The 27954-nt window shown below is 36.2% G+C and overlaps 1 protein-coding gene across 4 annotated transcripts in view; it reads right to left on the bottom strand.

Annotated features, from left to right (window-relative positions):
* Positions 1 to 27954, bottom strand: part of GRM1 (glutamate metabotropic receptor 1) — a 440038-nt gene that overhangs the window by 21216 nt on the left and 390868 nt on the right. For all 4 annotated transcript variants that reach the window (XM_023194785.3, XM_023194783.3, XM_023194786.2 and 1 more), the window contains one exon: positions 17026 to 17956. In XM_023194785.3, the coding sequence (XP_023050553.1) occupies positions 17026 to 17956 (931 nt within the window). The remainder of the gene's footprint in view (positions 1 to 17025; positions 17957 to 27954) is intronic.

The raw sequence follows: 27954 nt of genomic DNA, 5'->3' as shown, positions 1-27954 counted from the left end.
CATCTTCAAGCTATTTTTCCCTTTGGAATTTTTGATGATTCTTGATACAGGACAACAGACTAAGAATCCAGGCAGAGAGTCTTAACTAAGAGGGAAAGAATCAAGGAAAATTATTGATACATTCACAAGGCTGTAGACATAAAATTGTAAATATTCAAGTGCTCCAAAGCAGCTAGAACTTGAGGAACTGAGATCCTGGAGAGAAGGAAGTAAAGAAAAGTGAGACTGACACTTGGTGGTTTCCCTCTAGAAAGATTATCACATTTTAGGCTACACAAAGCACAGGATACAAAACCAAGCAGAAAGCTGCTGAAAATCAGGGTAAAGTTTCTGGAAGTCTCACGGTGCTGAGGAATCAAAATTGGAGTTAAGACTTTCAAAGAATTACAGGTTCAAGTACACAATCAGAACCCAGAATCTCAGCCAGGACCCCTGGATAGCTCCACCCTCAGAACAGGATGCACCAGGTGAAGCAGAACAAGTTTTATAAAATCACAGTCCACATCAAATCAGCTCAGTCTGTAACTGGATTATAACATAAAGGAGAAACATATGGGGATACATAAATATTGATTATGCAAATCAATCACATTAATAGTAATATAAGATAGGATATAAAATATGTATAGAAATGGAATTCATGTGAAAAAAGCACAAGAGTGATGCAAGATAAATTTAAGTGTTTCATGATCCTTGCCTTGCTTGGAAAGTGATAAAACTACTAATTTATGTGAGATTGTAAGAGATTAAATACTTTTTTTGTAATTTCTATGGTGACCATAAAAACTAATAAAAGAATTTAGAGCTAACAAACTAATACAGGAGAAGGTTGAATATTAAAATACTAGTGATTATTATTTTGATAAATATTAGACTAATCAATAAAAGGAAAAAAAAGCTAAAATGGAACATAAATCCAGTGAGACAAATAGAAAATAGTTAAGTGGTAGATATAAATATATCAGCATTTACATCATATGTAAATAAACTAGATATTCTAATTTAAAGGTAAACATTATCAGACTGAAAAGCAAAATCAAACTTATATGCTGCACATATAAGACAATCTTTAAACACATAAACACAAAAGGTGAAAGTCAAAGGTTAGAAAGCTGAAAATCAAAGGATGGAAAATGATATATCATGCAAGCACCAAACAAAAATAAAAGCTGTTAATTATACTAATGTCAGACAAAGTATACCCTGTTTCTAGTAGTCTATATAGAGGACAAAGGAGGGCTTATATTAGAAATTCAGGGTTTGATTAATATTTGATAATTCAATATATTTCCCCAGTAACATAGAAAAATATAATCATTTCAACCAATGCAGAAGAATAACTTAACAAAATTCAGTGCCTATTTGTGATCAATTTCTCAGCAAACTTAAGAGTATGAGGGAATATCTTCAACCCTATTAATGGGCATCTCTGCAAAACCTAGAGATAGCATCAAACGTAACGATGAACTTTTGAATAATGACAATGATATGCTAAACCTAGAATGGGCAAAACAATCATGGAAAATAAGAGCAAAGTTGAAGGACTTACACTAGCTGATTTTCAGACTAAAGTTTCAGTAATCAGGTCAGTGTGGTATTTGCAAAAAGATAGATGAATACATGGATAGAGCAGAATAGAGGGTTTATAATCAGGACTAAATGTGTGTTCAGCTGATGTTGACAAAAGTGTCAGTCATTCAATGAGGCAAGGCAATATTTTCAAAAATGGATCTGAGTGAACTGAATGTATATTTAGAAAAAACAAAAACCTCGATCGACTCTATTATGAACTGAATGTTTGTGCCTCCTCCAAATTTGAAATCCTAACTCCCAATGTGATGATATTAGGAAGTGGGGCACTTGGGAGGCACTTAGGTCATGAGGGTAGTGGCTTCATGAGTGAGATTACTACTTTTATGAAAGAGACCCCAGGGAGCTTTCCAGTGTCTCTGCCACGTGAAGATACAACAAGAATACAACAGTCTACATGGTGAAAGAGGGCCCTCACCAGAACCCGCCCATGCTGGCACCCTATTCTCAGATTTCATCCTCCAGAACTGTAAAAAATAAACTTCTATGGTATATAAGCCACCCAGTCTATGGCCAGCTTTGTTATAGCCACACAAACTAAGACCTATTGCTTATGTATTACAAGATGTAGTACAGTAATAATGTATTACAGTAATAAATGTAAAAGTCAAAACCATAAACCTCCCAGGAAAACCATAGGAAAGTATCTCTATGATCTGGGAATAGGCAAGGTTTCTACACTGAACTATGCACTAACTGAAAAAGGAAAATTTATCAATTGGACTTCATCAAAATTAAAAGCTTCCATTCATCAAAAAATAACAATAAGAAATAAAAAGTCAAAGACTGAGAAAAAATATTTGCAATACATAAATCTGACAAAGAATTCAAATCCAGATTATGCGATTAATAATAAAAGGCAAATGGCCCCATAAAAAAGCAAGAATTTGGATAGACATTCCACAAAAGATGGTCTACAGATAGCCAATAAACACATAAAAAGACTCTCAAGATCATTAGTCATCAGAAAAATGCAAATGGAAACTATAATTAAATACCCCTACATACACATTAGGTGGCTAAAAATGTTAAAGACTATCAACACCAAATGTATCTCATACATTATTGGTAGGAGGCAAAATGACAAAAGCGTTGTGTAAATTTGTTTGGCAATTTCTTATAAGTTAAACTTGCACCTGCCTTATCAAGCAGCAATTTCATTCCTAAGCATATAACCATCCTAAATGAAAATATATGTTCATAAATTCCTGGGTATGTATGTTGATTGTACCTTTGTTTGTCATAGTGAGAGTTGGAAACAACCCATACGTTCATCACCAGAAGAATAAACATTGTATATTCATGCAATGGAACGTTACTCAGCAATTACAGGGAATAAGCTCCTGTTACATGCAAGAACATGGATAAATCTCATGTTGTGTGAAAAAATAGAGACATAAAATAATATCTACCTTATGATTTCATTTTTACTAAGTTCAAGAACAGGCAAGATTAACATATGGGGCTAGAAATCAGAATAGCGGTTGTCTCTAATTGGAGAGCAGGATAGATTAAAAAGCGACACTAGGAAACTTTCTAGAGTGAGGGCAATGCCCTAGGTTTTGGTTGTAGGTTGGTTTCATGAGTGTATTACACATTTGTAGGATATATCAAACTGTCATTAATGTCAATGCATATTACTGTATGTAATTATACTTCAATAACATGTACATGAAATGAGAGAATAAAAAGGATTAGAGAAAAAGTGTAAATACTGAAGCAAACCAAAGATGATTTAATATATAGATCCTAGGAATTCTTGATGAAGAAAACTAAGGCAAGGAAACAAATACTGAAGACTGTAACTCAAGAAAATTTTCCTAAAATTAAAAAAATGTAAATCCATGTTTAAAGAGAGTATTACATTTCTAAGAATATTGACCCAATACAATCAGTACCAATAACTGTTCTAGTAAAATCACTAGACTTTGTAGAAAAAGAAAAATATATTTTGGGTGTCTAGGAAAAATCAGTAAGTGTTTTATAAGGGAAGAAAGATTATTATCAGATTTGGGGGCAGCAAAGCTTTTAAACTAAATGTAACTGGAACAACATATTGAAAATACTTAAGAAAAATAAAATGTGCACCCTGAATTATATCCAGCAAAATTGGCTTTTGAGATAAAGATTGTAGACAAAATGTTTTCCAATAAGCAAAATCTAAGTTTTAGTCCCATGAACTTTTCCTGAGAAATCTACTCTAGAAAAAGATTATAAGCTTCAGACTAGTGAAATAACTAGGGAGACAGCATCATAGGAACAGGAGGTAAGTGCTATCCTTAATTGTAGAACTAAGATAAAATGAAAGTTAAAAGAAAGATGATACTGTACTCAAATAATGTAGATATAGTAAAACTATTTTAAAAGGAAGAGATAGGAAGATAGTATGAAATTTGTTTTAACTCTTCTCAGAAATGAGTTGGTAGTGGTAGTATTAGTAGTTATTCTAGGACGTTTGTATGACTATCGTGGAATAATAAAAATATATACTTATGAGATATTCTGACCCTCTCATCCATTTTCTTGGGAGCTAGGATTCTTACTGTGGGAGAAATGAAATATAGATGTAGTACATGTTAACACAAAAGCTGTCTATGAATTTCTGGTCAGACAAGCTAAGCACAGGTATAATAAGGTAGGCTTTGGGACACAAACTGAGCTGATTCTTAAAATCTACTTACTACATAATTCACAATCTTAGAACAGTACGATGCCATATGAACGTAGTATGTTCATGAGTAGTGTGATAAGCAGAATGTGGGTATCGTCATCTCCACTGTAAATAAACTGAGCGCTACAATAAAAAGTAATTGTGAAAAACATGGTGAGCTGCCATGAACCCCAAAGAGTGCACATTCCTAATGAAAGTCTTCCCAAGGGCCAGCCAGGATCTGGTTCTCAGTCTTGCTGTCATCCTTCCCACTGCTCACCTCTCAGCTCCATCCTAAATGCAGGGCTTATTTTTGTCTGCACCCAAAAGAATGATATGTCAGCTAGGATGAGACTTACATTAAACAAGTTCATGAAATAAGATTGACACATGCCAGAATTCATTCCATTTTCATTTGCAATGGAAATAACATACAGCATTGACAATGCTGCAACATATATCAACAGACTTGTAAGGGGAGACAAGACTTGATCATTGCTTGTTCACATGGAGGCACAAGGAGGAGATGGAGGGTTACAAGATTCAATAGTTAAACATTTGATGGCATCAAATGAAGACAGTTAGGTTCATCTTAAATTTGTAATGAACCCATTGGTCACCAAGCCCTTCACCCACCTCCACCTTATAGAGATCTGTGGTCATTTCCAATGTTTGTTTGGGTGACTGTTTTGCTCTGCTCTCCTCCTTTTCCAGATCAGTCATGTTGTAGTATGTTTATACATTTATTCTGGTTATAGTTTAACTTTTATAGGTCTTGGAGCCTAACAATCCTGAGGCAAAGGCATGTCTCTCTTGGCTCTGTGTAGATCTTAACATTGAATTTTTTGAGCAACTTTACTTTTACTTTTGTTCTTACTTAATATTTCTCTTTATTCACTGTCTTCATCCCACCTGTCAAAGCCACAGGTCAGGTCACTGTAATGTCTGCCCTGGACCCTGCACCAGTCTCCTCCCAGAGCTCAGGCTCATATCTTGCTCGCCTCCTAAGCATCCTCCATACTGGGAATAGAGTGACAGTTTTGAAACACACATCTCACCAATCACAGTACACCCTATTCTGTGACCACAGTGGATTCTCATTGTCCAGAAGATAAGGTCCAAGCTCATAAGGCTTCCTCTAACTAGTTTCTGAGTGATCTGGCCCCAGAGACCTGTCGAGTCTTGTCTCACTATGTTTTCCTTCTTACTTCCTCTGCTCCAGGCATTCTGGAATTGCTTCATTTCCATCATCTGTGAGTGCTTCTTTTTTCCCATCTTTACATCCAGATTCCCTGACTGCTCTATCCCATCAGTCTTCTTCCTTTCCTAACCAACCCCTTCTCCTTCTTCAGAAATCTTAGCTAGGGTAATGCTTCCTGGAAACATTTCTAGCATTCTTGGACTGGCTGGAGACTTCTAATAACACTCATATAACACCAGTACTTCTCATAGAAACACTCACTACACTTGTATTGTCTTGTTCAGTGCCCAGTCTACTGGCTAGATTTCAGTTTCCACAAAGTCAGGAACCAGATGTGTTTGTTCAGCACTGCAGTTGTCCCAGTGCCTGATACAATTAAGTGCTTGAAAGTTGTTTATTGAATGAATGAGTCAACAATGTTTATCTTCTGGATCTTAAGAGGTATGTTTCAGCCCTTGAAACCAAGCCTGTAATTCTAACCATCCTAGGAAAAGTGATTTTACACTAGGATCAGCCCTGAAATAACTTTTGGCTTCACATACTTGAAGCTAAACAAACATTCCTTATAAGGAATACCAACCCTACAGAAACCTTTTATTTTTTTCTTCATTTTCCTAATAAGCTACGATCTTGTTTGCCTCCAAATCTCTTTACATTGTGGTCCCTCTGCCTAGAATACTCTCTCTGCACTTCCCCCACCTTAACCTCCTCTTTCTTAATCTCCTTGTTGGTCTAGCTAATGGAAACTATTGTCCATTGAGCTTCCTAGACCTTCCCTGCCTCCAAGGCCTTTACTAGAGGCCCTCTAGGTGCCTCCCAAACATTCCCTGCTTTCTCTGTTGTAGAACGTCACCGTGTCACATTGTCATAGCCAGGTTTATGCTGGTATTCCTCTACTCCACTACACTTGAAGTTCTGTAAGATCACACACTGTGCTATTTTCTTTACCAATAAATTGTCCACAGTTTGTAAAATAGTTGACTCTCTGTAATTTTTTTAAATTAAGGACTAAATTATAAAAATCTTAATTAAAGTTTGCAATAAGACACTAACGGAATCAACAACTACAGTCACAGAACTGGCTGACAGCATCCCTCTTCTTCCTCATCTCTACTGCAACTCCATTATCATAATTTCTTTTAATGTACTTTTATTACATAGGTCTATATTTTTTCATACCCATCTAAGCCAAATAATATAAGAAATATAAAGTTTGATCATGTGGAAAATGATATTAATTCCCACAGTATTGGAGGGTATTTGCTAGGAGCATGATAACTTGAGAACATATTTTTATAACTGGAAAATCTGGGGAAGGAAAGTATTTCCTATTGTTATTGATTTCTTTCAAACAGTTGTTTTTCATTACCTGGAGCAGCATCAGCTAGGGGCTTGGCCTAATTTTGTTAGCAGCCAATTCCTCATATGTCTTACAGATGACCTGCATAGAGGCTAGTATTAAGTTGCCTTCAGTTATAGGCAGCTTCCCTTACTCTGTTGAAATAAAATCTTATTATAGGCACATTTTTTTTGTTAAATTGATTAAATAGTCACAGATTTTCTTTTTATATTCTATTAACTAATGTTAACAATAATATTTTATTGTTCTGTAACTTATAATGTATTTTTATTAACTCAGAAGACAATGTTCTAAAGATCTATTTTCTTTATAAGACAGCAAAGCAAAGCAAAACAAAACTTAACTTTTGTCTTTTCTTAGTCTTCATCCTGAGGCAACAGAGAGACATTTTATAGCCAGAAACCCATATAATAGAAGTGAAGATAAGGTCTGGCTTTTAAACTTAGTTGACTCTACACCTCAAACTTTCATAATAAATGGATCCTCTAACAGAGCCATGGAGTTTTCTTCCCCCTCCATGGACAGTATTTCTCTCTGTGCTATGGAGAACCCTGTGGGTGGAGGGAATTCAGTCAGTCTCTTTGGGTATCTGAACTTATAACAACATGTGAACTCATGAGCATTGGCATGGCTATCCTTAGACTCACCATGAGTGCTCACGAAATAAAGACATCTGAGGAGAAGATGAAGAAGGCACAGGGTGAGACAGGAGACAGGAAGATAGAAACCTGGAGCCTTTCCGCTCTGGAGCCAGTCTTCTCTGTCACATGAGATACCCGATATTATTTCTTATATTTTTACATTAAATACCCCACCCTATGAGCTTAGACTAGCTTAAGTTGTCAACTATAACTTGCAGCCAAAGTGTTCTAATTAATGATCCTTTAGGCTCTATTCTTATGATCTGAAGCTTCCAAACCCACTGGGACTTTCCTCTTATTTTCTCTGTTCTCTAAACTCAATACTTTTGCTCCCCCTGACTGGCTTTCCAATACATTCACACAGTCTGCTTCAACTTCAGTTTTAAGTTGATAATACTTTATACTGGACACTAAGGCTAGCAGATGGAATGCAAATGACCTCATCTTTCTTTAGCTGAGGCCAAGCATGGACAGGTTGCCAAACTGTGTCATACAGGGTGTCCTTCTTCACACATCTCACACTGAGTAACAGTTGCATGCCTCCACTTCCAGCAGACTTACAGCCCCTCCATTTTTTATAGCATGAATATAATAAATGCATAAGGCTAAGGCATATCCCCAGTTTCTAGAACTCTCTTTACTTGAAGGGGTAATTAAGAATTTTATGTTAGTATAGTATATGAACTTTCATATACCTTCCCATGTTTTTATAATTTTAATGTTACTGGCTAACAATTATTGAGATTTTTCTCAATTATTTAGGTATCATGCTATGCTCTTTATACACATTTTCTCATTTTATCCTCCTCAGAACCATATGAGATAAGCACTATTATTATCCATTTTTATAACTCAAATGCATAGAAGTTAAGCAATTTGCCCAAGGACTAGTAATTTGAAAGAAAACAGGTCACTCGGTAGACATCTGCTATGGACTAAATGTTTGTGTTCTCTAAAACTCATATGTTGAAGTCCTACCCCAATGTGAGAGTATGAAGAGGTAGGGCCTTTGGAAGATAATTAGGTCAGGAGGGTGGGGCCCTCATGAAGGGATCAGTGCCTTAATGAAGATACAGGAGAGAGCTTGCTTCCTCCCTCCTCTGCTCTCTACCATGTGAGGATACAATGAGAAGATGACCCTCTTCAAACCAGAAGAGGACCCTCACTAGGACCCCACCTGCTAGCACCCTAATTTAGGACTTCTCAGCCTCCAGAACTGTGAGCAATATATTTCTGCTGTTAAGTCACCCAGTCTATGATATTTTTGTTATAGCAGTTCAAGCTGACTAAAAACAACATCTGACTCCGAAATTTCCCATTCACATGAATCACCACATTTTACTGTTTCTTATCATTTCATGCACACAATGTTGTTGTAACTATGTGTTATACCATGAACTATTTGGGAATAGGCTCTATCTCTTATTAACTGAATTTAATGCATGAATAATAAAAACATTGTTGTGGTAACAAACATAGAGAGCCATTGAATGATAAAAAATAAATGATTTTATCCAGAAAACAATGATTTTTGGCCCCATTTCTTCCTCTTATAAAAATGGCATTGAGTTTTCCAAGTCTCAGATTCTTTATTTGCATGATGGTGCAATGAACGTACCCACCTTGGGCCATTACAGATAATTATCTTGGCATATTTATGAATTCAGTTTAGAAACTACACATTAACATATGAGAATAAAATAGTAAGTTTCAGAACTTGAATATGTATTGACTCTACAAGTTTTTTTTGAATCTGAAATATAAAAGGTGACCTATATTTAAATGGAATTATGTTCTCTTTGAAGCCATAGCATAATAGGTGTTCACGGTCTGTCTCAGGTGAGAACTTGAAAATATGAGCCATAAGTATTAAAAGTAGCTATTTCTGTGTTATTTATGGAGCAAGTGTGTTATTTGCAAGGAAAAAAAAACAAGGAAATGGTGGTGACTGCAAATTTGCCTCACCAGGTTGGGGAAAGGGAATGTGCATCTCCATTATCCTGGGGCTGTTCACCCCTTCCTTTCCCTTGAGTGTGTGGCTCTCCAGGTGGTCCCCTGCAGCAGCATTCTCCTCCACACGCCATTTACTTACTAAGCTATGTTCATTCTAAAGTATGCCAAGGGCCTTCAGGTGAAGAAAAATTGTTGCATCTTTCAGGAAGTGAGAACACTCTAGCCTGATTTTTTGAGGAGCACAAGACTTTACCTCAAACAAAATATCCTTGTGCTGGCCACCTAGGCACTATGACTGTCTGTGCTTCAGGGACAGATCTAAGGATTTCTAACTCTTTCCAGTCACACAGAACAGATGTGCATGCTGTATCCCCAACTGAATCTAACTCTGGATACACAATACCCTTTCTTCTTCTCCTTCTTCTCCTTCTTTTCCTTCTTCTCCTCCTTCTTCTTTCGTTTTGTTTTGTTTTTGAGATGGAGTTTCACTTTTGTTGCCCAGGCTGGAGTGCAGTGGTGCAATCTCAGCTAACTGTAACCTCCACCTCCTAGGTTCAAGCTATTCTGCCTCAGTCTGCCAAGTAGCTGGAATTACAGGTGCGTGCCACCACACCTGGCTAATTTTATTTTTGTATTTTTAGCAGAGATGGGGATTCGCCATGTTGTCCAGGCTGGTCTTGAATTCCTGACCTCATGTGATCCACCCATCTCGGCCTCCCAAAATGCTAGGACTATAGGCATCAGCCACCACTCCCAGTCTACCCTTCTTTCGTCTACAAAGGGCACCTACTTACAGGCTGACAGTGCTCCAACCCATCAGTAATTCCAGAAGAGCACACCTTCCTTTCCAGGCTGTCCCTCATTTGGCCCTTCTCAAATCTTACTATCAATATTTATAAGTCCAGAGGTTCAATAAAATTAGTAGGATGCGTTTTATTTTCAAATTTTAATAAAAATGATGATAAGCTCCCAGCCTGATTTTTCATACTATTTTAATATCAACCATTATATACACAGCTGAGTGAGAACCAGTGTCACACACACACATCCTCAGAGTTGGTGCTTCATCGTCATAGTTCTCCGTTAATGTCAGATGGCTCTGCTGTAACAGCTCAGCTCTCGGCCAGGCCTCCCAGCACACACCAGATGATCTCACTCCTACATTTCCAACTTTTCCTTCTTTGTCACCTCTTTTCTCAGGTATTATAAAGAAGCTTAAGGTTCTCCTCTATGATACCCTTCCTCCCTCCTCTTCAACCTCCTTAAAAACTGTCAGAATCTCCTACTTCTTTTAATGCCAAACTCCTCAACTTATTGCAGTATAACTTCTACCCAGATTACAGCACTGAAACCTGTTAAGGTTAACCATACAGTCCCCACCCTTGGTGATTCCAAGGATAAGACCTCAAGTTCTATTTTATTGAAACATTCTGTTATTGACTGAATATATAAGTCATTCTCCCCAAAATTCATTTATTGAAGCCCTAGTAGAGATTGTTTTGGAGATGGAGCCTTTGGGTAATTAGGTTTAGATGAGGTCATAAGGATGGGGCTCCTAGAATGGGATTAGTGCCCATGTAAAAAACAAACAACCAAACAAAACACGCAACAGAACTGTCTCGCTGCCTCTATCATTGCTATCTATATCCTCTATCTCTATCTCCCAAAGAAGAAGTTATGTGAGCACACAGCAAGATGGTGGCTGTCTGTGACTCAAGGGGAAAGCCTTCGCCGGAAACCAACCATGTTGGCACCCTGATCTCGATTTTCAGCCTCTAGAACTGTGAGAAAATACACATCTTTTATTTCAGCCGCTCTGTTGGTAGTATTTTGTTTTGGCAACCTGAGCACGTTAATACAAGGTCTCCTTGGTTTCCATAATATTGCATCCTTTTATTTCCCACTTTCTTTATGATTACCTTTGTCTGCTGCCTTCAGATTTTCCTTATCTTACCTCTTAAGAGTTCCCTAATGTTTGTTCTTCCTGGTACTTCTTTTTTCTCATGTCATAACCACCCTCTTGGGCACTTTCAGTATTTTGACAATTGATCTTCAAATCTAGAGGTCTGGCCTAGACGTTTCTCTTAAACTCCAGACTTAAATTTCTAAGAACCTCATGGATACCTCTCTTTGGATGACTTTATAGCATTTTCAATGAATTAATCTGAAACCCAGCTTGTCAATATCTCCTCTGTCCCGCTCCTGTACTCATTATCTGTTTCAGTAGTAGCAGTATTTCACCCAGGCTCAAATCATAAGAGTCCTATTCTATTTATTCTATTTTCTTATTATTTCTTTCACCTCGCATAACTGGTATTTCAAGTCTAGTGAATTATGCTCAGAAAACTTTCTCATATGCATGCCTTGGATTCAACTTTCACTCTACTGCTGTAGTTTAAGGCTTTTATTTTTACCTGTTATTGGATTACTGTGGCACTCTATTAACTAGTCTTTCTATAAGTCAGTTTCTTCCCATTAAACTTACACATGATGATGAAACTTCACAAAAACTTTTATTACACCTTGTGGTTTATAGAAAAAGTACTGAAACTTCTTCTTGGGACATTAACCATTATCTGTATTCTACATTCTTCTTGCATTTGCAAATTTGCCCAACGCTACACCTCTCTATGTGCTTCATTATGTCGTGGCATGAAAGTGCATTAACATTTTTGAATCGTCACTTACGTTATTTTCTCTATGTAAAATGGTCTACTATAGCATAATTTCTCCAGTTGAAAAACACCCATTATGGTCAAGTTCAAATGTACTTTTACTGGAAGATCTTTCCAGTCCTTCTACAGATACTACTCCATTAGCTGGACTTAATCTCTTTCTTCCCTGGGCACTGAGAATGTTATATTGGTTTTCTACTATGGCACCTAACATAGTACATTTAGTTATATTTTTTTAGTGTCTCCCTTCCCATATTGCAAGAGTGGTAGAGTCAGTGCCTGCCTCATATATATATATTTTATCTTGACTACCTAGCACCATATCAAGTACCTAAGTGCTTTTAAGCTTACTGTTGAAATAATGATTGATTGCATAAATGAATGAATGAGAAATTGGTCCTCAATAAATATTACTATCCAGTAGTAAAATTATATTACAAATGTTTCAATAAAATCTTCTGATGTTTACTATAAATATCATGAAGAATTACAATAGCTTTTAAAGCGACACATTGTGTGATTAAGAGAAAAATAATTTCAAAATGACAAGATTATCCTCTTTGTGAGCCAGAATAGTAAATGAGTTCTTTCAAATAAGTTCTAGTAGGGTACAGTGACTATAGTTAACAACAGTTAAAGAAGTTAGAAGATAGGATTTTGAATATTCCCAACACTAAGAAATGATAAATGTTTGAAATGATAGATGTGCTAATTACCCTGATTTGATCATTACACACGATATTCAGGTATTGAAATATTACAGTGTACCCTATAAATAGGTATAGTTATTATCTGTCAATTAAAAATAATAAAAATTTAGCAGAGCTATAAACATAAATGAGAACTGTATCAAAAATGAAAAGAGGAGTACATGTCACTTCTATTTGGCTGTGATAGCTGTAAGCTCACTAATACATCTCTTTTCATAATCAGAGGAAAGAAAATCAGAATGCTTACCCAGGGCATAATGACTAATGCTGCAGGCTTATTTGCTTCTACTGGTGGACAAAATATGTTTCTAGCAGAGAACAAAGTGGAAAATTTCCTCAGAGCATCATTCCATTTAGAATTTCACTTGGTTCTTGACTAAGTTAAAAAAAAAAGTACTCAAATACTCAAGAAATAATCAAGGTAGCATAATAATATCCATTTACTTAGTAACCTATATTTTAACATTACTTCCTAGTGTCAGTCTGATGCCTTTAGGGAGGAAGGATTGTAACTGTTTTTAGTTTTGTACACAATTCTGCATGCAAAACGTCATAGGAATGTATTGTCACATTTCAGCTCCATGTGCCATCACACTGTTTGGCACTCAGTGATTTTATTTATCTAGGATTTAACTAGAGATGTTAGTTTGGCATGTAATCATTGATATAATTGCTCTTTAAAGAAGCATGTCATTTACAAGATATTTGAATTTTTCAGTTGAATACTATTAACTCATTTTGCCTTAAAAGGAAGTGTTAAATTACTTGGATCTAATTAATTTACTTCCTCATTTATGTCCATGGATTTCTGTTTTTTTCTATTTCCAATAAATGCATTTTTTCAATATTTTTAAATCTACTGAGTCCTGAATATTTTTTCCATGCATGTTCATTTTTTTAAAAAGCTAAAGAAATGAGAGGTGTCAAAGGTAACTTCAATTGATCTCACAGGCATACTAGGAGTATGCCTGATGGGACTTCTAATTATAAATAACTCAAGTAACTCAAACACCTAGTGTATTGATTAAGCTCCTCCTAAATTTTATTCCAGAAAATGTAAAGCAAGTGCCCAAACCTTTCGTTGTGTCAGATATTCAGCTGTGAATAAAATAAAAATTGAAGTAAACTTTGCTAAAAACAGACACGCAACATCATTCCAACCACGTATCTCAGAAACAGCCTGTCATGAGAATGCTGTTGGACTTGCAATGCCTCAAAACAATGTTCAAACAGATAGATCAGTTGGAAGCTCTTCATTACAGCATCTGTTCTGTGTTTATAGCTACACATGCAGACTGCTGAACACCCTCAGTGTACCATAAATGTAGGAATTACACATCCAGAATAGCAATAAACTCATTGGGTGATGTGTTCTCTAGAGTTTTTAGCCCCTTTGCTTCAGTTGGCAAAACTCTAGCAGATTTTTGCTGCTGTAAAAATATTAGATTGTTTGTGGTTTTTGTAACTTTGGAGACAAACTAGGAAACTATGAAATGGCAATAAAAAGGTAAAAACATAAGCATTGAGATTCTTTTTTATATACTAAAATTACAGTCTCACATAGTTACAACAGGAGCAACAGACAAATAAATGAGAAAAAAATGAGTAAACATATGATTGTTTTCCATAGAAGGTTAGCCTCAAATACTCTCTCTGTGTCAGTTCATTTGCTTGGTGCATATTGGAGTAGGTATAAGTTGTACTCAGAAAGCTGCAGGTTATACTTTTTAATTAGAAATATATCTCTCATTAAACAAATTTAATAATGTTTGATAAATAACAGCTAATAGTTCAACAATTTACTGATGAAAGCAGCACTTCCTAGATAAGCAATCCAGTTAATTTAGATCATGCTGATTTTTCTCTCAAAAGCAAGATCCCACATGAAATTAATTTCTAAATTTCTAATAATGAAGGGGATGTTCTCAGTTTCTAAGGAAAGTGGTTCCAGGTGTGGGAAGGTAATCTCTTGCAGCAATGCCTAGACACGAGAGAAATGCTCAGCATTGTTAATGTGACATCAGATAGCTCCAACTCATCTCTGCAGCAAGCACTGCATACTCTTCATTAGTCACTGTTCTCTTAAACAGGTGCCCATATCTGTCTGTACATAGAATCACTGGGACACCTTTCAAAAATGCATATTCCTGGGAACCAACACAAGATAACTTAATTATGTAGGTTTTCTCTTTACCTTAAATAATTAGAAGAACAACTTTCAAAAATGACCCATACCCAAAAATTAGAAGAAAGCTTCTGAAGAACCATAATAAAGGCAAGGTAGTTGGAAACATGGAGTGGAATAATGGCGGATGTTGTAATGGAACCCTCAGAAAACCGTAGGTGATGCAATAAAGTGAATCTTTTAATCCTTGTGAACACTCCAGTTTAAGGAATGCCTTCTTTCTTTTCATTTTCTTTCCTCTTATTTATTACCTCTTAATGGAAATTGTTAGTGATGCCATTTTACATCTAGACTAATTGTTTATTTTTTCTTCCATTTCGTGGCACTGTTGGTTTGCTTTCATGCTCCCTGTTAACTCCCTGCCAGGAGTTTGCTACTGAGGGCAGTTTGGCTAGAATAAAAAAACATGGTAAGAGAGAGAGAAAAAAAAAAAGGCTAACCAAATTTTATGATCAACATCTTATGACGAACTTAAAAATTGATATACCAAGAAGTAAGCATACATTATTAGCTTCATCTTAGTTTTGAAAAAATTAGGGATGTCTTCACTTGAAATCCATAAAATGGATTTCAAAGGTATGTTTTCCCAAAGACTCCCTCGTTAGATCCTCAAGGTACATAAATTCTGCAAAAGATGTCCATGTTGCTGCTTGGAAAGTAAAGATACAAAACCAAGAAATTTAAAGAATGTAAAATTTTTGGCACGCGTTAAAGTGAGAAGTTTCATACCAGTTAGACAAAGAATAACTAAAGGGAAATACATTGAAAAGTTACAGAAATTCTACTATCACATTTGGGATTAAGAAAATTTTAATAATAATCATGATAAGGTACACATTGTTTAATAATTATTTCATCCATCTGAATCTTTCAGCAGGAACAACATTGCCCCTCATTTTGTAGGTGAGAAAAGTAGTCTGCTGTAAATTTTTATAATTTGTATTTATTTATTATTATAATTTTCTTAATTCCTTTTTACTTTTAAAGGATTGTTTGAAAGAGTAAAATTAACGCTGCTAGTGGAGAAAATGACTTAATTTTTGGCTAAGTCGGTTACCTTTAGAACTTCAAGCATCCCTGCTATTTTTGAAATAAAAATCATTACATGAAATTTGTATTCATGGGTCACAGAAAGAGGTGACATGTGCAAAGTTTAACATATGCTTCTTCTCAAAATAGAAAAAGGATAGGAAAGTGCTTATTATACAAACAACTCAGAAGAATTATAGAAATAGAATTCATCTGGACTTTGAATAGAATTCATCAGGACTTTAGTGTTCACACACAAGTCTAAAGATTTGGGCTTATCACCTGGTTCCTTTCCTTTTTTTTTTTTTTTTTTTTTTTTTTTTTTTGGTGCTTTATGACTACGAAACTATTCTGATCATGACATTGCAGTAGCAGAGATGACCCAATGCATGTAAAACATCGTGGAACATGTTTATTACAATATACATTCAGGTTCAATAAATAAGAGAGATATGATAAGATAGTTGCTTGCAGGATCTTACTTTAGGACATACTTAGTGCTCAGTAGTGATCAAATTTTGACATGGCAATTTCTCCAGGTGCTAAGTTTTCCTCCCCTTCACCCCAGTTTAGAAGTGGTGTGATTCCAGAATGGTAAAAAAAAAAAAAAAAAAAGAAAGAAAAACAGAAGCTACCTTCACCATGGTCAGAACCAGACATTATAATTAGTGCTTGCCTCTCTGACCCAGCCTCCAGGGGCACAATGGTGCTCCATCGGAGGACCCATGCAAAAGGGTAAGTTACTGGCAGAACCGAAGCTTCCGCTTCTAGGCAAGAATAAGGATTGTTTCCTGCTCCTGTTCTTTCAAAGAAATGAAAACAGAGAGGAGCCTCACTTCTGCATTCTTACTGCAACAGAATGTGAGATTTAAGAAAGGGAGAAAAGATTAAGAAAGGAAGAGAAAGACACTGGGGAAATGGAAGATAACTCAGAAAACTAGAGGAAGATAGGAGAAAGAGAGAGAGAGAGAGAGAAAGTGAGACAGAGAAAGGAAGAGAGAAGAGAAACAAACCCAGGTCAGACAACTCACTTGGCATTCCCTGTCCCTGCCTTCTTTCTTCGAAAGATGTTGAGGAAAGTGTTGGAGCGGCAGGGCAGCTTGCCATCGCCAACATGCATGCGGACAACATCAGAGGTGGTGAAGGCACTGCGGACATTCCTCTCAGGCTTGGCAATAATGATGTACATCTTGGGAGTGAACATGCACCCCAGAGCCACTGTTACACTGAGACTCACTGCAAAGCAAGTTGTGATGATCTTGTAGTTGCTCCCAAAGTAAATGGGCACAAAAGCTAGCCAGATGATACAGGTGGTGTACATGGTGAAGGCGATATATTTGGCCTCGTTGAAGTTGGCGGGCACATTGCGGGTCTTGAAGGCATAGTAGGTACAGCTCATGATGAGGAGTCCATTGTAGCCCAAAGGTGCCACCACACCCAGGTTGCTGGTATTGCAGATAAGGTAGACTTCCTTGATACTTGGGTAGGATAGAATGGGCATAGGGGGCTCCATGATGATCAGGGTTACCACCAGGGTGAGTTGCACACTAATCAGAATTGAGGCAATGATCACCTGAGCCCAGGCACTCATGAACCTGGGCTTCCGGGTGCAGATCTTCTTCTTGCTGCCAGCCAGGATGCGTGCAATGCGATTGGTTTTAGTCACTAAAGCAGAGTAGCACATCGCAGAGGAGAGGCCAACCAAGAGGCGCTGGAGGTAGCAGGAAGTGGTAGTAGGTTTGGCAATGAGAGTGAATGGGCACACATAACCAAGGAAGATGCCAGCTAGAATGATGTAGCAGAGCTCCCGACTGGAGGATTTGACCACTGGTGTGTCCCGGTACAGTACAAAGATTAGGGTGACAAACAAGGTAACAAGGATTCCCAGGCATGAGAAGGCGATGGCTATGATGGATTCGATGTTGCTCCACTCAAGATAGCGGACAGGAATGGGCTCACAGCCTGTGATGAGAAAAATCATTTTAGCATGAATCCAAGGTTTCTGCTAGGAATAACAACATGCATATTAATCACCAGAGACACAGTCATCTTTGCATCCTTCATGATTTATGGCATTTAATGCTTTTTAAAAAATGCTCACTATTACACAAATAAGGATGCATCATTGTCTTACCTAGGCAATTATGTCCCCAAACTTAATCTCATTACAAGCCTAATGTGACATACTTGAACCTAGAAAAATGATTTTTTCTTCCAACATCAGCATTATAAATAGATGATATTCTGTGGATGGGACTCGGTTCTACATGTTCAGAAAAAGAAAACACCCAAATAAAACTTTATTTCCAGTGAAGGTTAAATGATGATTATGGGATAGAATAAATTATTAAAAAACAAACTAACAAAACTTTTCTTTTGATGCAGTCATTGTCTGTAAGCAAGTCCAGCTCATAGACAAGTCATTTTTGGCCAGCAGAGTGCTTTCAATGTAAATTTCATCGACTTCTTTACAAGAATCTGCATTCTCTTGTTTACTGCATAGCTCTATATTACACCTTAAATCTCACTCCTCTACTCATGAATCATGAATGATCTGTATCTGAAACTGGAGGGCCTTTGAGTTAGTAACCTCTAATGAACTTATCCAGGAAGAATGAAATCTCCCCTAACCCATCTCTGGAAAGGAAAGACCAGAATTTGTTTCTAAATGCCTGGCTTATCTTTTGTCTCTAGATGGAGAATAAAATGTATTTTGTATTTCAGAGTGAGAGAAAAATCTGTCAGGCTCTGGGACAACCCCTTCACAGAATTTTGTAATCACAAAATATTTGGTCTGGACGAATATTTCCCAAATTGTGAGAATAAAATCATTTCCATAAATTTAGGAGAAGACTCATTGTTCTGTAGCCATGGCAACAAGGAACCACCAGAACCAGTGCTAAACCTGTCAGTCAATCAACAACTTGCCTCACTGAACATGTGTTTGGATGCCAAGCAAGTACTGTCAGCCTTTACTTCTGATAATCACTCAGGCAGGATCAGAATCACTTCAATAAATGAGTGCCAACTAATCAACAGTCTCATATGAGTAATCGTATTGCTACAGGTGATGTCAGCCAGCTCTCAGAGTCTGCAAGGTTTTCAATCCCTAAACTCCACACTTTCTAAAAACTCCATATAAAATGAAGAGTCTTTGTCACCCAGGCTGGAGTGCAGTGGCGCAATCTGAGCTCACTGCAAGCTCCGCCTCCCAGATTCACGCCATTCTTTTGCCTCAGCCGCCCAAGTAGCTGGGACCACAGACGCCCACCACCATACCTGGCTAATTTTTTGTATTTTTAGTAGAAATGGGGTTTCACTGTGTTAGCCAGGATGGTCTCGATCTCCTGACCTAGTGATCTGCCTACCTTGGCCTCCCAACATGCTGGGATTGCAGCCATGAGCCACCACATGCAGCCAGCTTTTGTGCTTTTTTTTTTTTTTTTTTTTTAATTATGTGTTTAGCTTCAGTATGTTTCATATTTCTAGAGGCTTCACCAAGATAATATTGAAGACCCCTTATTTGATAACATTCCAGGAGATGCTCTGATCAACAGGGTCACTCACTGGATCCCCTCATGCCCACATTTTGTCTTTCCTGAGTACTACCATGTGAGTCAGTCTCAACGATTTTCTTGCTCGGGCTAATTTTACTGAGCTCTTGTTGCTGAATTTATATGGTTATCCTAGGATTTGTAATCATGTCGGTCTTTATATAGAAAGCCATTAAACTTAGGTCTTTGCATAAGGTAATTTCACCTGTATCTTTATAATATTAAGTCACATAACCTTTGGTTTCGAAATGCCCCATTTGGTAATTAGACATAAACTTTTTATTATGTCAACAAATATTTCACTTTAGAGATACACAATTTGATAAATATTTTTTCCATATCTGTTTATTCCCTTGCTGTTTCTTTGCTTTTGCTATTATTTACATACATACACAAAGTCTTATTTTATGGGTCTTTTTTGTTTGTGAGTTTGTTTTGTTTTGAGTCATCTTTTTCTGTTGGCTATATAAGGGATAGTACCTAAACATTAGAGGAACATGTAAGCTTAAGAAGTGTCCAATCCAAGCTGGCCCTGAGTGCTGTTTGGAGATCCTTTAAATTGATAACCAATTTGTCAAAAGTGGTAGATCACTCAGCCTTAAGTTTCCTAGAATACCTTTACAAGAATACTTCCTGTGTTGTCAACTTATGAAAGATGACTTCATTTTAGTGATTGTGTGTTGCCTTCCTACGCTCTATTTGCTTTGGGAATCTAAGACACCATTAGCAAGCACACACTTTTGACAGAACTTAGTGGCCTCTCTTCCTTGTGTATCAGGAATTTGTCTCTGTCTAAATACAAACATTTTTCTGGAAGAACTTATTCTTCCCATATAAAGTCACACATTAATCCTATTTTTTTTTGTTTGTTTTCCCAATACAGGTCAGACAGATGATACATAGATGATAGATAGATAGAAGATAGATAGATAGATAGATAGATAGATAGATAGGAAAATAGATATTTAAAATAACAATGGCCATACAGGAAGTTTTGATATGATGAAGTTGATAAATTAAAATATTTAAAAGAAGCTCTAGATAAATTGGGAGATAAAATACCACAGTCAATTGTCAATTTCTTTAGCTGGCATCCTACAAACAAATTTTCCAATTCAAAGATGATTTTTGTCAAGGCTTTGGTAACCTTCTGAACGCTACCTTCTTTTCATTTCATTCTTTTGCTGTGCAACTTTAACTGACTCTCTAAATGAGCTACTCTGTCACCAGAGTTTTCACTGGAAAAGAGTATAACATTTTAAACTTTCTAGAACATAAGTCAGATGTATAGAAGTTGAATTAAAAAACTGGTATAAAGCCAAATTAGGACCTATAGTTAATAATTTTCCTAAACTTCATGAATACAGAACATAATGCTTGCTATAGAATTTGGAAATTTTATTAGATATTTATTGTCCATACTGTAAATATGTACCAATTCATTCAATTAGTTGTTAGCCTTTGATGGAGAAAAATGTTTAAATGCAAGAGTAGAAAAGAGAAGATTAAAATAACCTATTGGCGTAACATTTAAAAAAGAAAAATAGAAAAGGCATTGCATAAGGCACTTTCAGAAGCTTTTCTTTCAATAAATACTCAAAATTGTAAACTAAATAAAGATGAAAAATAAACTTTAGGAAACTTTCAAATAGTTCTAAAATAGACTCAACAACTAACATAAAAAGGACCATATTCTCTCCATCTGTAAGTAGGCTTAGATCTCCTGAATTAGTTGAATCAAATGAGGAAAAAACAGTTAAAATGTAAAATTACCAATCTAGAAAATATCTAATATTTGGCTTGACATTTCCAGATAGAGTTAAAAAGTAAATAACCCAAATCAACATAATTATGGATCTTTCAGTAAACAAACTAAAAGGTCTCTGTTCTCTGTGGCTTGGGAGCCTATGGAAGAAAATCTGTAGCTATCTCAAGCAGAAGTTTCATTTGAAGAATATTTGTGAAAACTAAGTACATCTCATGAAAAATGAGCAACTTATTCTGGAAGGACAAGTTGGCCAATTAAACAGCAATGGAAAGACATTTTCAAGATAGCAGAAGATATGTCCTGCTCATGCTTCATTTGTAATTAAATTAATTTGGAAAAAAATGTATGGGACATTGATAAAATTGCAAAAAAACCTTTGAGCATCTCCAGATGGATTGTATGCGGTTGTCCCTCTCTGTGCGTTATTACTAGGTACTAGTTCAAATAGTGTGCTTATGTTATGACTCTGTTTAAGCATTCCCCTGTTGAAAAGCCACAATCCTCACAATGGCTAAAATACAGTGAGATTTTTATTTCTTAGCTGAAACATTCTAATGTATAAATCCAGTGATATGAGGACATTTTTACTGGAATATTTATTCATGACCTCATCATTCCCAACCCTCTAGAAAAATGAAAGGGAACCTTGATACACTGATGTTCACACCCATTAGTGATTTTAAACTGAAGTTCTGCAAAAGCCTCTCAGAAAGAGTATGGAAGTTAACTGCTGATCCAAGGACCTTGAGGCATGCTAATAACCGTATGATGATGATCTTCTGTGCAAGATCACCATTATAAAATTCTTGTATATATCATTCTCTCCTTTGTATATTCTTATTCAAACTTCTTTCCTTACTGATTTAAAACTATACAAATCTGAGTTCATCTTTACTATTTCTCTTACTACTAAGAGGGATTTATCTGAGCATAGATATTACTAGAGACAATCATCACACTAACTCAATAGTTTAGTTGTATCAAATTATCATTAGTGGACATCATTTGAGAAATTATATAAAGGTCTTTGCCCATGCCTATGTCCTGAATGTTATCGCTTGGGTTTTCTTCTAGGGTTTTTATGGATTTAAGTCTTACATTTAAATCTTTAATTCATCTTGAGTTAATGTTTCTATAAGGTGTAAGGAAGGGATCCAGTTTCAGTTTTCTGCATATGGCTAGCCAGTTTTCCCAGCACCATTTATTAAATAGGGAATCCTTTCCCCATTGCTGATTTTTGTCAGGTTTGTCAAAGATCAGATGGTTGCAGGTGTGTGTGTTATTTCTGAGGCCTCTGTTCTGTTCCATTGGTCAATATATCTGTTTTGGTACCAGTATCAATTTGTTTTGGTTACTGTAGCCTTATTGTATAGTTTGAAGTCAGGTAGCATGATGCCTCCAGCTTTGTTCCTTTTGCTTGGGATTGTCTTGGCTATACAGGCTCTTTTTTGGTTCCACATGAAATTTAAAGTAGTTTTTTCTAATTCTGTGAAGAAAGTCAATGGTAGTTTGATGGGAATAGCATTGAATCTATAAATTTTGGACAGTATGGCCATTTTCATGATATTGAGGCTTCCCATCCATGAGCATGGAATGTTTTTCCATTTATTTGTGCCCTCTCTTATTTCCTTGAGCAGTGATTTTATGACTAAAACACCAAAAGCAATTGCAACAAAAGCCAGAATTGACAAATGGGATCTAATTAAACTATTGAGTTTCTGCACAACAAAAGAAACTATCATCAGAGTGAACAGGTAACCCACAGGATGGGAGAAAATTTTTGCAATCTATCCATCTGACAAAGGGCTAATATCCAGAATCTACAAGGAACTTGAACAAATTTACAAGAAAAAAACAAACAATTGTATCAAAAAGTGGGCAAAGGATATGAACAGACACTTCTCAAAAGAAGACATTTATGCGGCCAATGAACATAGGAAAAAAATCTCATCATCACTGGTCATTAGATAAATGCAAATCAAAAGCACAATGAGATACAATTTCATGCCAGTTAGAATGGTGATCATTAAAAAGTCAGGAAACAGCAGATGCTGGAGAGGATGTGGAGAAATAAGAAGGCTTTTACACTGTTGGTGGGAGTGTAAATTAGTTCAACCATTGTGGAAGACAGTATGACAATTCCTCAAAGATCTAGAATCAGAAATACCATTTGACCCAGCAGTCCCCAGCAATTCCATTACTGGGTATATACCCAAAGGATTACCAGTCATTCTACTATAAAGACACATGCACACGTATGTATCACAGCTCTACTCACAATATCAAAGACTCAAACCAACTCAAATGCCCATCAATGATAGACTAGACAAAGAAAATGTGGCACATATACATCATGGAATGTTATGCAGCCATAAAAAACAATGAGTTTATGTCCTTTGCAGGGACACAGATGAAGCGGGAAAACCATCATTCTCAGCAAACTAACACAGGAACAGAAAACCAAGCATCACATGTTCTCACTCATAGGAGTTGAACAATGAGAACACATGGATATAGTGAGGGGAACATCACATGCCAGGGCCTGTTGGGGCATGTGGGGCAAAGGGAGGGATAGCATTAGGAGAAATACCTAACATAGATGATGGGTTGATGGGTGCAGCAAACCACCAAGGCACGGGTATACCTATGTAACAAACCTGCACATTCTGCACATGTATCCCAGAATGTAAAGTATAATAATAAAAAAGAAATAATATAAAGGTATGTTATGCTAACTTTTCCAATAACAACACTCTGCATATGCAAAGATTGCACGAGTTTAGTTATTTGAAAAGATTCAAAAGACTTGCAGAAGACACTCATGTAACAATTTCATTTAAAGTCAAAATGTATAATACAGTGCGAGAAAGACAGTGCACATCAGCACCAAGGGACAGAGAGATAACCAGGTGCAAGCTCTCTAGGTGCCTATTCACACATGGATAGACTTTATTTGTGGATTGGACTACCGGGGTCTCTATCACAAACAGTGGCTTTGGGTTAGCTAGGGCAGAAGTTTCAGTGGAGTCTTTTTATCACCCCCAAGTCATGTAGCCAAGTCAATAATTGGTGGTTTCAGGAGAAATCCAGCAGTGAGCAAACTGGATTTGGTTGCCACCAAACACATTTTAAACTTTACACTGCATATCATAAATCCAAGTTCCCCTAATGAGACCAATAATCAAAGATAGATACTAAAGCCTCTCCAAGGATAATCATAAAGTTTTCCCAATCTAGGTATAAAATAACTCTGCCCTATACAGTACATCAAATACAAATGAAGAACAATGTTGTTATGCTAGAGGGGATATAAGTAGCCTCGTGTTCTAACAGTAGCAGTTTTTCATGACACCCAGAAACACACTTGCAACTCTACTACAACTGCTTTATCTCTTGGGAAGATCCTAGATTCTTTTGCATATATGGACACCAGTCTCTTCAACACCAGTCTGGAACCATCCAAAACAGAATCCCTTGAAGACTGGGACTAATAATTTATATTTTGAGTAAGTTTCTTAAAAGTTTTAGATTCTTTTTCCTTTTCTTCATTTTCTTTATTTTTTATTTAGGATACATTTAAATTTATCCTAAATTTGAGAAACATTAGCTTTGCCATCTTGAGGGAATTAGCTATAATGTCAATTTTGTCCAATTATGTAATGTCATGTTATGTGGTTTTTTTCGAGGTCCTGTTTTGAAGTTTTTAAAAAACAGTTATCCAACCTCTAGGTGTGTTTGGCTATCCCAAGACTAGAAAGAGGGGAGACTGCCTTCAACCAGTGGAGACTGTGTCCACCTGACCCCAGAACTCAAAAGGGGGACTTTGTGAGAGTTGTGCATACCATATCTGAACTCTAAGAACTTCAGGTCCTGGCAAGTATTTATGATTAGGGTTATTACAGAGAACTCAGAGCTCTCAGACAAGTCAGTTCCTTCAAGCTGACTACAAATTACTGAGCAAAATCAAAGAAAGGTAGCAACAACTCTGATCTGAGGACTGGTAGCTACTTCTATTTTTTGAATCGAATGTTGTGCTTATAAGATCCGGATGTATTAGAGGAAGATGAAATTTGCTATCAGACTTTTTTCCAATTAGGTCAAGTCAAATTTAACATGAATTAAGGAATAAAATTCTATGCAAAGTGTCTTGGGGTAATTCATAACATTTGCAATATTACATCATGATCATATAAAGCTTCATCAAAATGCTTCCCTGATTGTTTTAAAATTAGTATAAATAGTAATTCTATTATAATTCAATGAAATTCTACCAGGTGAAATTCTGTTTGTAATTCAGTGCTCAGTTCAAATGTCCCTTCTTCTGCAAAGGCTTTTTTCTTCCCAGGGAAAAATAGCTGCTCCATATTTATCTGACATTTTACACATAACTCTATTGTAGGACTTATAGTTGGCTGTTTACATGGCTAGTCTCATATGAAGCTCCTCCCTTATGATATAGACATTGCTTCATTCACCTGTATATTCCCAGTTTTTAAAAAGTACTTGGCACAAAACAGATGGTAGTGTTTATTACAGAAGGAAATAAATTAGTAGATTCTAGTGTAAGAGGTTACAACAACTGTTGGGATGGAGAAAAAGTTGTTAAAATTAGTTAATGTTTATAAAGCATTTTCTGTGTTTTTTTTTTTTTTTTAATGAGAAAATGTGACGTAGTCTGCCTTTTTGAGGAATGTTGTTATTTTATTTTTACAAATAAATTAGTAGCATTGGATTACATATAATTGGTCCACAAATTGTTAAACTACTGTCAAGCTGTGTATCATGGCAGAAAAGATCCCTGTTTTTGTATCACAAGAAATAAAGTGTGAGATTTAAGTGCTGAATTGAAATGTGCAATTTCACAAGAAGAAAATATGAGAAACTTTTTAACAGCTTCAAAAAGCACTTTCTCTAAGAAATATACTAATTTATTCATAGCCAAAAAAAAAAAAAAACGCATTTCAATGGAAATAAAAATCACAGTAAACCTGTTTTTAATCATTAATATTATAAGGTATGGAGTATATATTAAAAGTAGCTAACTTTTAAAGTGATTTAAAGTATCTTTTAATCAACTATTAAAAATAAAATGTATATTTTACTTCAGTAGAATACACTATTTTTCAAAGAAGAATGATTTCTCATTTTAACTAAAATTTAGTGAAAAAAATTACCCATAAATCAAATACCTACTTAAAGGCAATGTGTTTACTTTTCTGAGTAATTCTACTGACTTTTAGTATTCTATTCCCATGGGTTTTCTCATTTCACAACTACCGCTACCATGGTAACACCCACAACACATTGGCATGGACTGTGCCCTTGCTCTGTGCTTGACATGGCACCAAGCAAATGGTAAATGGGATTTCATTTTCCATTCATGTATGAGACCAAAAGAAACACAGAATCAATATGGATCATTAAAACATAAGTATAAATTAGAATGAGGAATCTATATTTTGAAAGACCCTAAAGATAAGATTTGCAACATCATCTGAATATATGACCGAATCATAGCTGCATGACTATTGTTATTAGCTAAGGGCACAGTCTGAGGAGCTGCTGGCTCAACTCATTAGAATGTTAAAGTGACTTTTATGCATACAATAGATCATGGCATATTAAATCATTAGAAATGTAATTGTATTAATATTCATCTATTTTTAATCAAGGAGAATTTTAAAAATATTTTACCAAGTTAAAGATCCCTAATCAACGGAAATGATCATTCGGCAGTGGACAGAAAATATACAATAATACCACAATAGAGCATCTCCAGGGAATAAAAGGCATGACCTTGAGTTCCAGTATTACATCATATCAGGTTTTTTAAAAAAGTTTTTTTATCTTAATATTTTAACATAGGATAGAATTTTTTTTAGTATGTGAGATAAGCCCTAATGAAAGTGAAATAGAGTAGTAGGAGAAGTTTGAGAAAGCCCAAAAAATGTAGATAAAAGAAAAATGCTTGTACCTCAAAGCCAAGACTTCTGATGCCTGAGATTAATCTGATAAAGAGGTCACTTTTGTCTTTGAGCTTCTTCCTAGTCAGCTGTGATCTCAGTCAAACAGATGAGCGGGATGACTGTCAGTCAACCCCAGCTCTCAAACACAATGGCCATCTAAGCGGACCTACTTATACAAGAAAAAGGCCTGGCAGGAGGCACATGCTATGAAGGGGGATAAAAATTTGAAGAGAAATAGTCTAAGTGGAGGGAAGGCATGAGTCCAAAATGAGGTTGGAAAAGCTTTTCCAAGCCAGGCCATTGCAGGCAACCATGGCAGAGTGAGAGCATTCATTAGATCCAGTGACAAACAATCTTGAATTATCATAGTGGTTTTTCTATTAACTAATTGCATTGATCTCGATGACCTTGGGTGAGTCCCTTCTTCCTAATTACCTCAATTTAACAAAAGTGTATTAAGTAGCTATTATGTTCAAGGCATCAGGCTATGCGCCAGAGAGTGGTGTTTCTCTATGGGTAGGACAGGGAGTAATTGCATCAGGATCTTCTGAGTTCCACTCCAGAATGAGCAAAGGGGAATCTCTGGAGGTGGGTAATTCCTGGGTAATTTTTAGGCATGAAATTTATCTGGCAAATAAAAAGATGAGTGAGATGAAGTTCACACCTTCAAAA

This window comes from Piliocolobus tephrosceles, chromosome 5 (genome assembly GCF_002776525.5).
Source record: "Piliocolobus tephrosceles isolate RC106 chromosome 5, ASM277652v3, whole genome shotgun sequence".
Taxonomy (NCBI): Eukaryota; Metazoa; Chordata; class Mammalia; order Primates; family Cercopithecidae; genus Piliocolobus; species Piliocolobus tephrosceles.
Note: the sequence above shows the minus strand (reverse complement) of the source record. Positions and strands in the feature narration are given on the sequence as shown.